At 35.8% G+C, this 17,359-nt stretch overlaps 1 protein-coding gene across 5 annotated transcripts in view; it reads right to left on the reverse strand.

The window, feature by feature from the left end:
- The window catches only part of RAPGEF6 (Rap guanine nucleotide exchange factor 6), a 191,207-nt gene that overhangs the window by 120,546 nt on the left and 53,302 nt on the right, over positions 1-17,359 (reverse strand). For all 5 annotated transcript variants that reach the window (XM_030317510.2, XM_030317528.2, XM_030317504.2 and 2 more), the window contains one exon: positions 2,550-2,693. In XM_030317510.2, coding sequence (XP_030173370.1) covers positions 2,550-2,693 — 144 coding nt within the window. The remainder of the gene's footprint in view (positions 1-2,549; positions 2,694-17,359) is intronic.

Consider the following 17,359-nt stretch of genomic DNA (forward strand, 5'->3'; position numbering starts at 1 on the left):
TAAACCATTCTTTTCAATCATTCTAAGCGTTCAGTTACAGAATAAAACATGCCAAGTCTTTAGTACCACAAAACTTTCATGTATAGGTTATATACTAATAATACTTATGACAAAGGATAGTAACAAATTATTCCGTATATCTTTAAGAATTTTTGACCTTCAGCAGTTTAGCAAGAAAAGGTTGATGATAGTTTGCAAATGAAAAGATAAACTCAGCTACTGTCTAAAAGAAAAAATGCTTCCTTTTGATCTCTCTGAATCGCTGACAGAAGAACAAAAGAAGTAAAGGGCCCCAGAGTAGCCATAAAACCAATTTTCTACTGGATGTTTTCACAAATACTAATTAACATTTTTGCTACACAGCAGCATCCTTATCTAGACCAACTATCAATATATAGGTATTTGAACAGACACATAGGTTTTACATACTGGTGACTTTAATGAAAAGTAAATGAAAAACTCTTATAATCTTTTCCAAGTTGCCTGAAATATATCCCTTTTAGAATCAAAAGCAAACACACACTATTATTTCAAGAAACAGCAAATGCAAGTATCATGACCAAAAATCTAATCTCATAGTTATTAACTACCCTGAATCAACTTAGCTCTTCCCTCTGACAAATCCCTGACAGTACTTAGTAGGCTGAGTACTTAAAACTAGCAATAGAAGCCTTTAAATGCAACAATGCCACACTTCACTTAGACTCATCAAATGGACTGAATCCCAAGCAGTGTGCCTGTTGCTCTTTCTGGTCCACTCAGGAACCCAGCATAACCCCAAGACGACAACTTTCAGCACACGTGAGAGTTACAAGTAAATGACATGAGCATAAGCTATAGCTACCTAGAGGAAATATAGAATCTATTAGGCTTCATGACATGACACTAAAATAATCTAAGAACACACTAGAGCTGAGACTGGAGTAAGTAATCCAAACACACATACAAACTATGCACTCTAGCTCATATAAGGAAAACCAAATAATGCAATTAAAGGTACTTTAATTGAGAAATTCTACTTCTTAGAATTTTTCTAAAGAAACCAATAACTGGACACATGTAACCACAAAGATAATTAGCATTAAAAAAAAAACCTAAAAATTCTGAATGACCAAATATTGGGGAGTAAATAAATTATGACAATTATTATAATGGAGTATTAGGACACTATAAAGAGACACTATTAAGGGTAATGTAAAAAAATCTTCTTTAAGAGCATTCAAAGATGTTCAGATTACACATGTAAGTTTTAAAAAGTTATAAAGCAGAACACATGTTTAAGTTTTACAAGTTGGCCAAAAAGCTTATATATTTATCTTTAGGTAGAAAGAACCTTTATCCAAGAATATACAAAATATCGTCAACGGTTACATAACTGGGTGGTAATGACTAGTCACCTTTCAATTTTTCTAAAACAGGCATGTACTACTTGCAAAATAATGCAAAACATGTTCATTTAACTTAATTCTTTATGGGGGAATTTATTACATAAAAAGAAATTATTTTTTTAAAGAAATGATTAAATAAAAAGAACAGGAAATGAACACTGTGTACCTCTGGATGTGGTAAAAAAAAATAGGGGATCATTTCATGTAACTCTTTGTTGTTGGAAATAGAATGTATGGAATCAATGAAGTTAGGCAAACATGGCTAAATCCTTTGAGCTGTCTTAAATGTAACACTTATTCCACTATACAAAACTCCCTAAATAATCCTCCTTACTCCTAACATCGAAGGAAGCATTTCTGTTGCTAACAACCAAATGAATTAAACATACTCTCGGGAATTTTGTTGCAATCAATCTCTAGACTGTTTTTATATTTATATTTTTTATTTTGCAATCAATCTCTAGACTGTTTTCTTTGAAAACTGATAAAATACACCTGGATTTAGTCTTTCTTAGATTATTCTTACTTCTTGATTCAAATACTTTTTAGTTTAAAATGAAGTTCTCTACAATTACAAAACTGAAGACTTCTGGAGAAACAGCTTATGTTTCTTGTGGTGTGACAAAAGCTAATTATTTCATCTGCTTCTCTTTTTTCAATATTTGCATGTGAAAACCTATCGCTAACATTTGCGCATGTTTCTGTACTAACACACAGTATTTGTATTTCTCTCATATCACAAGGGAAAAAGTGACATATTTTTCTTTCTTTACATGTCTTACAGCTTATCAGGAAAAAAGCTCCCAACGAATCTATTACCTGAGTTCTCAGCTAGAACTCTAATCTATATTCCATTCAGGCAATAAAAAGGCAAGAAAACCCACAAGTAAGTTCTAAAAAGATATGGTAAGAACTTTTTTTTTTTTTTTTTTTTTACATTATTTAAACAAAACCAAAAGTAAAACAAAACTTCCACTGGTACATACAAGCATTTCTACCAAACTCAAGTGAGAAGTATTTTAACAAATGAAATACATTTATTTGTCTCAAAATTTTATCCATTAAGCCCAAAGTGATGCTATTATCAAAAATATATGTAAATTAAAGATACTATATATAAAAATTAAGGAAAATCCATGAACTATTCCTACATATACTCACAGAAAGATAGCTGTTAATGTCCACGTCATCGGTAATGGTTTGGCGCTCTCCTTTATAATTAATTTTCCGAAACCTTCGTCGAGACTGTCTGGCAGGAATTTCTCTTTGTAGAATACTATCTTCATTATCTTTGGAATTTTCTACCTGAAACACATGTTCACATTCCTGATTAAATATCCAATTTTTCCATATTACTGACAGTCTATGGAGTCTTAACAGGCTCATAAGGAGGATTCATTTACTTCTTGCAAGAAACTGCCTCAAGAAAATAGTTTGTATAGGACAATGTTCATGAGTTAAAGATTAAAGATGACATTATAATAAAGATCTGTAGACCACAGTTTCCTTCCAGGAAATAGTCTCACTCACATAAACATATAACCTCTAAGTCAAGTCACTTACCAGAAATGACAGCTGTTAACTACACCTACACATTCAATAATTACTACCTCTGAGTTAATCCAATTATAAGCTGCCTGATTATACATTTATTTTGGGGAACAATCATGGTTATGATTTCAGTGAAATGCTAAACGGAAAAACAAAAATGTTATGAATTCTTCTTTGGTGTCCATCTTAATATATGACAACAGCCAAGAGTAAGGCTGGCATCTTTTTTTAAGATTTTATTTTTAAGTAATCTCTACCTCCAATGTGGTGCTCAAACTCACAACCTCAAGGTAAAGAGCTGCACACTCCACCGTCTGAGCCAGCCAGGCACCCCAAGTCTGGCATCTTTTAAGAAAGAAGTGAAAACTAATAATTACTGAGGCCTTAAAATGGGCCAGCATGCATAAACATACTACTGAGTTCACACAGCAGTCCTGTAAGCAAGTATTACTATCTCTAGTTTACAGATGAACAAAGTAAAATCCAAAGAGACTGATAACTTTCCACTCTCACATTGAAATACTCATTTTTTTTTTTTAATTTTTTTTTTCAACGTTTATTTATTTTTGGGACAGAGAGAGACAGAGCATGAACGGGGGAGGGGCAGAGAGAGAGGGAGACACAGAATCGGAAACAGGCTCCAGGCTCTGAGCCATCAGCCCAGAGCCCGACGCGGGGCTCGAACTCACGGACCGCGAGATCGTGACCTGGCTGAAGTCGGACGCTTAACCGACTGCGCCACCCAGGCGCCCCTGAAATACTCATTATTAAAGGTGAGTTGGTGGGGTGCCTGGGTGGCTAAGTCAGTTAAGTGTCTGACTTTGGCTCAGGTTATGATCTTGTGGTTCGTGAGTTCAAGCCCTGCATCGGGCTATGTGCTGACAGCTCAGAACTTGCAGCCTGCTTCAGATTCTGTGTCTCCCTCTCTCTCTCTGCTCCTCCCCCACTCACGCTCGCTCTCTCTCAAAAACAAATAAAAAAAAAATTTAAAGGTGAGTTGGAATATAGGTCTGTCTCCAACACTTATGGTACTGATACAAGACCACATTGCCTGTCCAGTCAGACTAAACCATACTTTTTGAAATTATTTTTAAAAAGGCATAATGATGTTCTAAAGTAAATCATGTAATTAACTTCACATCACATACATAATAATTTCAGTTTCCCCCACAAGTTTTCCTTCAAATGTTCTATCCTTTGCTATTATCAAAAATTTCTAGTCACCCAAGTGTGAAAATTTCATGAAAAATCCTAATTTCCCTGCTTGTCTTCCAAATCTTATCTTCAATCATTTCTCAGAACTTCTCAATTTTTGTTTTAAGAATTTCCTCTCACACTGCCCTTTCTTTCATTGCCATTACCACCATTCATTTTTCAAGTCTTACTTCAGTCCTGAACTACAATATATAACAGTTGATCCTGATGCTTTAGTCCTGTTCCTCTCCAATTCCATCCTATATGGTCCAATAAATCCCCCAGATAAATCATCATGTCTCCTGTTCAATGGACCTCTAATAGTTACTAAATAAATTTTAAACTATTAAAACTGATATTCAAAAGCCACATATACTCCATCTCCAAAATGTTTTTATTACTTTATCTTACACAAGTAGGCCTGGGAAAACTGCTTCTTTATTCTTCTCCCCACACACATACAAAAATCCCTCTCACATAAAAGCTCTAATGAGATATGCAAAATTTCCTGATGATTTCTCAGAAAGAGTTGATGTCTGTCTGCTTCAGTTATGAGAGGTATGAGAGTTCAAAAGTAGTGGCCAAGTCAATGTGACTATTCACTGGTCCCTATTAGTAACTTATATTGAACTTCCTTAATTTGTGCTACCCTACTCATTCTATCTTCACTTGCTGAAATACTACCAATCATTTAAGACACATTTCAATTACCATCTCTTCCATAACCAGAAAAAACATTCCTCTCCTCCAGATCATAATTAGTTTATTCTGTGTACACAACCTAGATTTCTCATTAAAAGGGCATGTTCTTGGGGCACCTGGGTGGCTCAGTAGGTTGAGTACCTGACTTTAGCTCAGATCATGATCTCACCTTTCGTGAGTTTGAGCCCCACGTCAGGCTCTGTGCTGACAGCTCAGAGCCTGGAGCCTGCTTCAGATTCTGTGCCTCCCCCCTCCTTCTCCCCCTCCTCCACTTGCACTCTGTTTGTCTCTCTCAAAAATAAACAAACATTAAAAACAAATTATTTTTATAAAAAAAAAAAAGGACATGCTCTCCAGCGCCTTCAGGCCTTTGCATATGCTGCTGTTCCTACTGCCACAAAGCCCATTACTCCTTTGCTAACATCTTGGCATCCTCCACATACTTCGTGACCCGGTTTAAACAACCCTTCCTCTGCCCCAGAAAGCTGCTACCCTTTCTACAGCACTAAGCAGATTAACCATAATTATTACTAGATAAGCTCATCTCACTAACAAGTTTCCTAAGACAGGAAATGTATTATATATTTATCTTTGTTTACTTAGCATTCAAAAAGTTTGCCAAACTGGGCAATACATTAGATTCTTTCTCATCAGACATGTTAGATCCTTGGAAATACGTACTCAAGAAATATGAGGGTAGGCAGAATAAGTTAGTATTCTGAACAGTAAAATCCAGAGACAGAGAAGAAGAATAACCACCTCAACAACTGAAGAATTTTGAATAGGTAGCAATATATGCTACCTCCTTGAGATTCAATTTGCTCTTCTAAAAAATGATGGAGAACTACCACAGAATCACTACACAATACTATGTACCAGAAACTTTAAGTTATATCATTTAAAGTTCACATGTCCCTATTACACAGCTACTCTTTCTGTTTTGATACATGGTACAGAGTCTCATGAAACTTAAGTAATTCATACAGGTGGGTAAGGACTCAAAGCCCACGTGTGACTACTAAAAAGTTCATCTCCTTCACACTGCCTTATCTCAAGGGATGAATTAGATCACCCACTTTAGGTGAAATTTCAATATCATATAACCCTTAAATCTTCCAATATCTACCAATTATTGAGCAATAGCAGAGATACACAATAAAGGCTTTCAAAATATAAATAGTAAATTAAATCTAGGAAAGGAGTTTCTAAGCCTCAAAATTTTAAGTACCAAATGAAAAGAAAAACCAAACAATATATGAAGGATTAAGTACCCTTAACAAATCTCCCTCCAAATACAACTGAAGTGTGAGATTTAAAAAAAATAAAAATAAAAAAATAACAGCAAGCAAATGCATACCTCATGGCACAAAGGTAAGAAATCTAAAGGCCAACAACAAAGTGAAAGCAAATACCAGGAGACAGGCTACCAGATTTCTCAACTCTAGAGACTAGACCCTCCACTTTGATGGCTGTAGGAAGTGAGAAAGTCAAGAAATAGAAAATCCACCAAAAATGGGAAACCCAACAGGAGACTTACTCGTGAAGCTCAACCCACTTACTTGAACCCTCACTGTTAGGGGTCTGGAGCAAAGGGCCCACTCTGCAGAGGAAGACAGTAAGAAAACTTGCTTGGCACTGAGAGAAGGGGGAGCAGGGGGCAGGTGGAAAGCAACCAAACAAACAAAAAACATTTTCCCTAAGAATCTAAAACGTAAGTCATCCCTCATGCAGGTCTGTACTTTAAATCTGTTAATACCTTAACCATGTAAGTAAATTTAAAGGCATTCAGGACTGGTAATGTACATATGCAATGGGTAAAAACAAATCTAAAACCTCTTTGCAAGAATGCAACTTTAACCTAAACCTCAAAAACTTTGCACACCTAAAATTCAAGACATATGACCTCATGGACAAACATACTTTCTCCCTCAAAAAACAAGGGAAAAAAAACCCCAACTACAACAAAACCCCAACACGAGAACAAATAATAGACATGATGAACAATAACGGCCAGAAAAAGGACAACAGACTCATACTTGCAAACACTCCCATTTATTTTAAGTATCAGAAAATATAAAGTTATAATAAAAAAAAACCTTCAAACAGAAAGAAATTTGGAAATGAGCCAGAGATTATAAATAACAACTAAGAAGATAAGGCTTGACATGGACAAAGAAAAAAAAATTTCTCTCAAGTGCCCTTCCTCCCCAGTGCCAGGCTAGCAAACAATGAGGATTAAGCAAAAGCAGTGTTCATTTATGAAAAGGATCACAACATGGAGAGCCTGTATGAAACATAAGAGGAGAAGAAAGGCCTAAAACTGGGGGGTGGAACAAGAACACTTAGAAAAATCTTCCAAGAAACCAATCCCAATCCTAACCACAAAGTGAAACTAGAGGAATTTGAAAGCATTAGTGAACTAAAGGTAACTGTAATAATAAAAAAATCCAAACCTAGCTCAACTCTAGCAGAAGAAGAGGTGTGGCAGGCTTAAACACTATCTATCCTAAGTCTCTATTACCTTACACCAATGTGTATCATTAAATCCAAAACAATGAGTCATATAAAAGTAAAAAGGGTAAAGAAACAAACAGCAAAAACAAACAAAAATCTAATACACTGCTACAAGACAAAGCAAACAATAGAGCAATCCATGAAAATCAGACATGACCCAGATATGGAAACTATCAGAGAATTTAAAGCAACTATGAATGATATAATAAAGGTAGAAAGGTAGACAATATGAACAGATAAAAAATTTCAGCAGAAATAAAATAATAGAGTAAAATTACAATGCGAGAAACAAAAAACATGGTACTAAAGATGAAAAAGATGTTATGCAACTGAATTAAGAAGTAGTGAACTTAAAAGACAAAAAAAATTACCCAAACTGAAATACAGGAAAAAAAAAAAAAAAAGAGAGAGAGAGAGAGCAAGAAAAGAAAGATGAGGAAAGTAAACAGTGTATTGAGATGTAACTAAAAAAAGTATTAGGAAACTGGGAAGATAAGGCCAAAAGAAATCATACAGGATGCAGTATAAAGTCAGGATGAGATTTAAAAAAAAAAAAAATGGAAATCACAGAAGATACAGATAGGCTGAAAAAATTTAACCTCTACTTAAAGTTCAAGAAGGAGATGACAGAAGAACAAGATCATGTCCAAAAAAAAAAATGAAACTTTGATTAAAACAAAAACAAAACCCAAAGAGGTCCAACAAATCCCAAGCAGGATAAATGAAAAATACAAATACAAATTCATACAGCAATGATAAAACGACTTTTAACACAGCCAGAAGGAAAACGATGATCCTCTATAAAGGAAGGTCAACTAGATTAGTAACTGACTACTCAAAAAAAAAAAAAAAAAAAAAAAAAAAAAAAGTGACAGAATGGGACTATATTGACCACTGAGAAAAAAAAGGATTCTCCTCACCAAATTGCATTCATGGCACAACAATACTCAAGAATGCAAACACAGTTTTGATGCTGACACTTCGTAGTCAAACTTTAGACTTCTTCTTAGTATCTATGATTTTGTACAACTCTTTCACACTGGAAAAAAACTGATTACTAATGATGTTTATTTATACGTATATTAGTACCTACACTATATTAACAATAAGCTACAAGTTTCAATTATGTCCAAATATATCTTAAAAAAAATATTTTTTTAATGTTTATTTATTTTTGAGAGCTGTCAGCAGAACCGGAAGCAGAGCTTGAATTCACAAACCACGAGATCATGACGGGAGCTGAAGTTGGACACTTAACTGACTGAGCCACCCAGGCGCCCCAAATAAATGTATCTTAAGGCGCAGAATTTCCTTTCATAATATACATATACATGTTACCTATCCATATATAACAGCTTTAACAATATCAATATTACCACCAACATCCCGGTACTACATAGTCTTGTTTCCTAATGATTTATGCATACACTGTAATAATAGTAATTACATACTACGTCATAAATGTAATACATGTTTATGTATGTCTAATAATGTATGTATCTATACACACACACACACTAACAACATTTTTAACATTGCCATTACTACTAAAAATAAGACTACTGGCCCTTTCTGTCCTTATGACTTATCCCATTAGAAATGCACAGACAAGGGGCACCTGGGTGGCTCAGTCATTTAAGCAATGACTCCTGATTTTGGCTCAGGTCATGATCCAGCAGTGGCGAGAGTGAGCTCTGTGTTGGATTCTGTGCTGGGTGTGGAGCCTACTTGAGATTCTCTCTCTCCCTCTTTCACTGATTCTCCCCGGCTTGCACTCCTGTGCTGCTTTCTCCAAAAAAAAAAAAAAAAAAAAAAAAAAAATGCACAGACAAAATACTGCCTTTTAAAGTCACTAGAAACAATAAATCTTGGTAGAATTATACCAACAATTTTACATATATGAAATTCACCTTTTTTGTTTTTGATTAAAGATTACATTTTTTCCCTCCTTTATGAATTATTTTAAGTATATAAAAATCTTTGTATGGCTGAACTAATGAGGTCAGTCTTCTCAGGTTTCTTCTAGCTCTTCTTTTTTATCCTTCCACATGTATTTTTGACAAAATCACCACCATACCTGATGGTATTTTTCAGTGGGATCTCATCAAATTTACAAGGTATCCAAAGGAAAATTAATAATTTTATGATAGGAACTCACTATTTAAGAACATGGTTATCTCATTTTTTTCAAATTTCTTAAATTTATAGCAAAGTATTTTTAAATTTTTTTAAAGTTTTTATTTTTGAGAGAGGGAGAGAGAGAGAGAGAGCGCAGCACAAGCTGGGGAGGGAATGAGTGAGAGGCAGACACAGAATCAGAAGCAGGCTACAGGCTCCCAGCCGCCAGCACAGAGCCCAACACGGGGCTCGAACCAGTGAACCATGAGATCATGACCCCGATTGAAGTCAGATGCTTAACTGACTGAGCCACCCAGGCGACCCTACAGCAAAGTATTTTTATGTCAATGTATTCTTCTCTTATGTGATATGTATGTGTATGTGTGTATAAAACAGGTCAATTGCTTCATCTCCCTAAAAAAATCTGCTGGGATTCTGATGGGGATTGAACTCAATTTTACAGGAATTTAGGCAATATTCCTTTCTCAAAAATCCTCACTCTCTTGATTTAGATCTAAAGATTTCAAAATTATTTATAGTTTATATACATGTTTCCTACAAGTTTTTTTAGATCTATTCTAATGTGTATGGACTTCTTGATGTTTACAACTGGTATGTTCACTAAATTACATTTTTCTAAATACCTGTTTCTCATAAATATAAATACAGTTGATTTCTGTATATGAATAAGCATCCTGTGACCGTGCTAAAATCACTTATTAATTCTAAAAGTTTATGTGTATATATTTTTTTATTTCCTACATACAAATCATTTCATCTGTTAAGGACAGTTCTATATTTTCTTTCCCAATCTATCCTTCTTCCCTTCCCTAAATTCACCTAAGCACTTCTTAGCCAGGGATTTTAGTAATGCTGAGCTTTCCATATATTCCCAAATTCCAGGATAAAATTTTCAATATTTACTGTATTAACACAGATACCTTTAATAAGGTTATGAAAGTTTCCTTCTTTTCCTAATTTGCTAAAAGTTTCAAAAATCATAAATGGGTTTTGAGTACTACCAAATGCTTATTCTGTATCTATATAGATGATCATATGACTCTTTAATTACATTACTCTAATTTTCAAATATAGACATACCTCAGAGATAGTGCAGGTTTGGTACCAGGCTACTTTAATAAAGCAAATATTGCAATAAAGTAAGTCAAATAAAAATTTTCACTTCCCAATGCATAACTTCTGTTTATAAAACACTGTTGTTTAGTAAGTGTGCAACAGCATTATGTCTGAAAAACAAAGTACATTCCTTAATTAAAAAATACTTTGATAAAAAATGATAACCATCCTCTAAGCTTTCAGTGAGCTGTAACCACTGATCATAGATCACTGTAACAAATATAATAATGAAAAAGTCTGAAATACTGCAAAAAATTACCAAGAAGGGATAAAAAGACACAGAGGTGAGCAAATGCTGTTTTAAAACGGCATCAAAAGAATAGCTCACCAAGGGTTCCACAAACTTTTAATTTGTAAAAACACTGTATTTGAGAAGCACAATAAAGCAAACTGCAATAAAACAAATTACCACCTGCTAATTCAATCAAGCTTGCAACTCTGGAAATAAATTCAACATAGTCGTGATAGTTTATCCTATGTATCACTGGGATTTGATTCTCTAATAGTTTAGAATTTTTAGATTTTTCATTAAAATAAACAAACAAGCTGAGGTGCCTGGATGGCTCAGTTGGTTAAATGTCCAACTCTTGATTTTGGCTGAGGTCATGATCTCAGGGTTTGTGAGTCCAAGTCCTGTGTTGAGCTCTGAGCTGATAGCACAGAGCTTGCTTGGGATTCTCTCTCCCCCTCCCCCGCTCATAGGCTCGCTTGCTTGCTCACTAGCTCTCTCTCAAAATAAACATTAAAAAACAAAACAAAAAAACCCCACTAACCTGTGATAGTGCCTTTCTGTGATATGATGTACTTGTCAGGTTTTGCTGTCACAATCAAACTGGGCTCTCACACACTACTTATATGTCAATAAAAATAAAATTAAACTGGATGCATTAAAAAAAAAAAGCAATTAGCCTCTTTCAAGACTTTTTGTATTCTTTCTTATTTCAATGTTGGAAAAACTTCACCAGTGAAACAAGGTGGGTGGATATTTCCAAATGAAAAAGGTCTGTTAATTACAGATTCACTTTCTTCCTATAATGGATCATGAAGCTTTTCTGTGTGTATGCATGCATGAGCTTGTTTTGGTAAGCTGTATTTTTCAAGGAATTTGATGATCTAAAATTTAAAATTTAAGTTTTAAATAACTTTTTTTATTTCTATCTTACAATGTGAGTGCATGAGCACGGGAAACAGGAGCAGAAGGAGGGAGGGGGGAAGGAGGGAGGGAGAGGGAGAGAGACAAAGAGAATCCCTTGACCCTGGAAATGTGACCTGAAATGAAATCAAGAGTTGGATGCTCAGGGGCGCCTGGGTGGCTCAGTCGGTTAAGCGGCCGACTTCGGCTCAGGTCATGATCTCACGGTCCGGGAGTTCGAGCCCCGCGTCGGGCTCTGTGCTGACAGCTCAGAGCCCGGAGCCTGTTTCAGATTCTGTGTCTCCCTCTCTCTGGCCCTCCCCCGTTCATGCTCTGTCTCTCTCTGTCTCAAAAATAAATAAACGTTAAAAAAAAAAAAAAAAAGAGTTGAATGCTCAACCAATTGAGCCACCCAGGTGCCTGATATTAAGCTATGCAACATGTTTTGTTCTTGACTACTTTTGACAAAGGTTTATCAAATTTATTACTCTGTTCTGAGAAACAACTTTTACTTGTATTGATTCTCTTTAGGTTTGATTTACATGTCACTGATTTTTTAATTTATCTTGTTTCTTGGCTTCTAATTTCTGTAGGTATAGTTTGCTGCTCTCTAATTTCTTGATGTGGATGCTTCATTGAGTCTCAGCCCTTCCTTACAGCATTAAGGCTTAAATTGCTCAGCTAAGATGCAAGACGAATTTCATACATTTTGATATATCATCTTCATTCAGCTCCAAATATTTTCTCATTTTCATAGTGACTCTCTGACAAGTGATTTAAAGTATATTCCTGGGGGTGCCTGGGTAGCTCAGTTAGGCATCAGACTTCAGCTCAGGTCATGATCTTGCGGTCCATGGGTTTGAGCCCCAAGTTGGGTTCTGGGCTGACAGCTCAGAGCCTGGAGCCTGCTTTGGATTCTGTGTCTGTCTCTCTGCCTCCCCTCCTCACACTCTGTGTGTCTCTAAAAATAAATAAACGTTAAAAAAATAATAAAATAAAGTATACTCCTGAATTTCACAAGTTGCATTTTGTTCTAGCTGTTTTTGTAATTGGTTTTTAGATTAATTCCATGGTGGTCAAAAAACAAACTAAAAATTAAATTCTTTCCTGAGATTTATTTTATGTTCCAGAGAATAGCCACATTTAAAAATAATCCATGTGCACTTGAAAAGTAAATGCATTCTGTTATTAATGGGTGTAATGTTCTTTATAGAACTATTGGGCAGAGGTTCAAATCCTCAAAATCCTTACTGATTCCTCATGCTTGCTTCATCACTTTTAGAGGGATGTTTAAATCTCTCACTGTCCTTGTGGATTTGTAAAGTTTTCTTTTTACTGATGACCACTTTTTATATATCTTATAGCTGTGTAAATAAGGGATATAAAAATCTAGGAGTGTTTAACCTTGATACATGTTTATCATTAGGAAATACTGTTTATGCATTAAATAATGCTTCTTGCCTTAAAGTACACTTTGAGGATTGGGGACACACCAGCTCTTTTGGTTAATGCTTTTAAGACACAACTTCTTCCATATAATTGTTTTCCCCTTGCTCTTTTTTTTTCCTCCTCCACTAATTCTCAGCCAGAAAACTGAGAAGTTCTGTTTCTTCTCAAACTTTATATTTACACTGCTATTTTTTTTGAAGTGGCATATAATTCTGTTTTAAAATTTTTAATCTGGGGCACCTGGGTGGCTTAGTTAGTTAAGGGTCTAACTCTTCATTCTGGCTCAGGTCATGATCTCACAGTTCCTGAGTTTGAGCCCTGCCTTGGGCTCTGCAATGACAGCATGGAGCCTACTTGGGATTCTCTATCTCCCACTCTCCATCCTGCCCCCACTCACGTGCACGCATGCTCTCTCTCTCTCTCTAAATAAACTTAAAAAAATCTGGTAATTGCTTTTTTACTGGAATATTTATTTCATTTACATTTACTGTAATTTCTGATATACTTGAAGGGAAATCTAACATCTTATGTTCTTTGATCCTATTATGTTGTTTCTTCTCTCCTGTGTTTTATTTTCATTTATTATTCCATTTCTTTTTTTTTTTTTTTTTTAAGTAGGTTTCATGCCTAACACAGAGCCCAATGTGGGGCCTGAACTCACAACCCTGAGATCAAGACCCAAGCTGAGATCAACAGCTGGATGCATAAGCAAGTGGCCACCCAGGTGCCCTCCAATTCTCCTCCTATTAATTGTAAGCTGTATATTTAGATGACATATATGCTTGACTTATTAAAATCCACTATTAGTATATTTACCACTTTCTAGAAAATGCAAACATCTAAGTAGTCTTCACTCCATCCCTCCTTTTCTTATGTCATGTGTTTAATGTGGAAAAGACACTTAAAACTGGTTTCTGTAGTCAATACACATATAAATTCTTTACACTGCCCTTATTTCTTTCTACCTATCTATGCTTCCATCTGTGATTCCCTCTTGCCTGAAAAACTCCCAGTTAGTAAACTGAGTGCCTGTCTACAGATGAAAATGTTCTTAGCTTTTGTTGGAAAATTGTTCAATCCTTAACAAACGTACCTTAAATTTTTGCTGTCAGTAGGTGTTTTACCAGTTGTGGTGGTTTAAAAGTAATGTATTTTCTTTTTATAACTCTGTTCTTGGTTTCTGGTTTTATTGTAATGTGCTTATGCCAAAGTTTCTTTGTATTTATCCTGCCTTGAGATTGTAGAGTTCTAAAATCTGTGAGTTGCGGGGCGCCTGGGTGGCGCAGTCGGTTAAGCGTCCGACTTCAGCCAGGTCACGATCTCGCGGTCCGTGAGTTCGAGCCCCGCGTCGGGCTCTGGGCTGATGGCTCAGAGCCTGGAGCCTGCTTCCGATTCTGTATCTCCCTCTCTCTCTGCGCCTCCCCCCGTTCATGCTCTGTCTCTCTCTGTCCCAAAAATAAATAAACGTTGAAAAAAAAAAATCTAAAATCTGTGAGTTGATTTCTTTTGATAGTTTTGGAAAATTCTCAGCCATTCTCTCTTCCATTACTTCTGTCATGTTTTCCTTCTATGAATCCAATTACTCATGTAAGACCTTTTCTATTATCTGTCTCCTACACTCCATCATATATTTTTAAAGTTTTTTCTTCATCTGTTCATTTTCTTCCTGCTTATAATTCAGTTCCCTAACCCACTATTCAGCCAAGTTTTATCTTCTGTAAAACTCACCTACTGAGTTATTTTCATTTATAGATGTTTCTAGTTGTAGAAGTTGGAATTCATTCTTTCATTTTACAGTTTCTAATCTTCTAAAACTCTCCACTAAATCCTTGTAATACCCATCAGCTGTTTTAAAATCTGCATGTTACCTCTGATATTTGGATCTCCTATGAATTTATTCCTTCTGCCCATTTTCCCTCTGGTTTCTCTATACTTTTTGATGTACTCCACGGAGACTTTACCTATTTCATCAACTGTTAAATTGTTTTCCAAAGACAGTGCATCACTTTCTATTTCTACCAGCGATGTATCAGTGCTTGAATTTCTCTACACCCTTGCCAATACTTATTACGGTCCACCTGTTCTCTTGCTGTTCTTTTACTATCTTTGGGGAAACAAAGTCTTCCCTGGGCCTCTTGTGCTTCCACACATTTTGCTGCATTGGCCAAGAATGCAGAGTCCTAACCACTCATTAACTGGGCCATTTCTCAGAGCTGTGCTTGTAGTTAGCAATCCTGAAGGATGAGATAATGTTTCCTGCTGGGAAAAAAAAAAAAAAAAGCAGGCTGCTCACTATAAAACCAGTCATTCCCCAAGCTCAGTGATTCTCAGTTGCGATGCAAACCTACTATGTGTGTGGCATCAGTATGGGCCACTCAGCATTGCCTCTGTGGGACCTGGGAAGCAAGAGGAATCTAGAGAAATATGCTAATGATATGCTGCTTGCTAAACTACAAGTAAAAAAGTTCTCTGTTTCTGACCCACAAGTCTTAAGTCTTCTGCCAACATATATGAAATAAGTAAACTACCAGATTACATAGTAATCAAATCCCACACGTGATAATTATCTAGTTTAGCATTTTTGCTATTTTAACACTCACCCATTTTTATGCAATCAATAACATCAATAAAGCTTATTCTTTTTCCTATTTCACTCTCCCTTTTCCTTCATTTGTATTATTTCTATTCTATCACAACATATAAAACTGTAGTGTTTCCCTCACATCTCTACCTGTGTTTTAGTCTTACCAGTACATTTATATATTTTAAACATTCATCTTTGTTTCTTTTACTGAGGTTTTCCCAGTTATTTCTCAGGTGGATTAAATATCCTCTAGCAGATTCCTTAAAAACAGCTCATGGGTGTGTTCCCTAAGTTCTTCTATGTTGAAAACTGTTTTCCCCTAACCCTGATAAAGATAGTGTGGCTGATATAAAATCATTAGTTCATACTTTCTTTTTAATTTTATTTATTTTTCTTATTAATGTTTGAATGCTTCTATTTAGTTTTGTGTGTGTGTGTGTGTGTGTGTGTGTGTGTGAGAGAGAGAGAGAGAGAGAGAGACAGAGAGAGAGACAGACAGACAGACAGAATCTGAAGCAGGCTCCAGGCTCCCTGCCCAAGAGAGAGAGAGAGACAGAGAGAGAGAGACAGAGAGAGAGAGAGAGGGAGAGAGAGAGAAAGAGAGACAGAGAGAGAAAGAAAGAGAGACAGAATCCGAAGCAGGCTCCAGGCTCCCTGCCCAATGCAGGGCTCAAACCCACGAACTATGAAATCATGACCTGAGCTGGAGTCGGACGCTAACTGCCTGAGCCACCCAGGCGCCCCTATACTTCCTTTTTTTTAAATGCTGCTCTACTGTCCCTTGTTTTGATTGTCCCAGTGGTATTTTAAATATTTGAATCAGTTCAATTTGTTTGCCTTTGAAAGTTATGTGAGGTTTTTAACTGTAAGCTTCAAGGATTTTTTCTTTGAAATCAAATAATTTTATCAGGAAATGTCCTGGAAATGGTAGTTATGGGCTCATTTCCCCAGTTCCCAGAAGACCCTTTACATGTATAGATCTGAATCTTTTTTAATTTCTAAAGAATTTTCATTAAGTATTGTTTTAAATATAGTTGCTTTCCATGGATTTCTCTGTCTTGGAAGTGTTAAAATTATGAACATTATCCCTTCATTGCCTAACTTTAATTTTCACTATTTTCTCTGACACTTGTTCTATTCCAGCTTTGAGATACAATTCACATGTAAGATTGTTTAAATTCAGGGGTGCCTGGGTGGCATAGCTGGTTAAGCAACCGACTCTTATCTTGGTTCAGATCATGATTCCACAGTCCGTGGGTTCAAGCCCCTCATCAGGCTCTTCGCTGATGGTGTGGAGCCTGCTTGGGATTCTCTCTCTTCTTCTCTCTGCCCCTCCCCTGCTTGTGCTCGCTCTCTCTCAAAATAAATATATAAACTTAATAAAAAAATTAAGATGGTGTAAATTTAAGGTATACAATGTGCTGATTCAACACATTTATATGCGAAATGATTTATCATCATTGCCTTAGCTAACACCTCCATCACATAACTACCATTTCGTTTCTGGGGTGACAAAGTTTAAGATCTGCTCTCTCAGCAGCTTTCAAGTACATTAATACTTCTCACACTTGTACTTCATTCTTTTTGTCA

The sequence above is a fragment of the Lynx canadensis genome, chromosome A1 (genome assembly GCF_007474595.2).
Source record: "Lynx canadensis isolate LIC74 chromosome A1, mLynCan4.pri.v2, whole genome shotgun sequence".
Taxonomy (NCBI): domain Eukaryota; kingdom Metazoa; phylum Chordata; class Mammalia; order Carnivora; family Felidae; genus Lynx; species Lynx canadensis.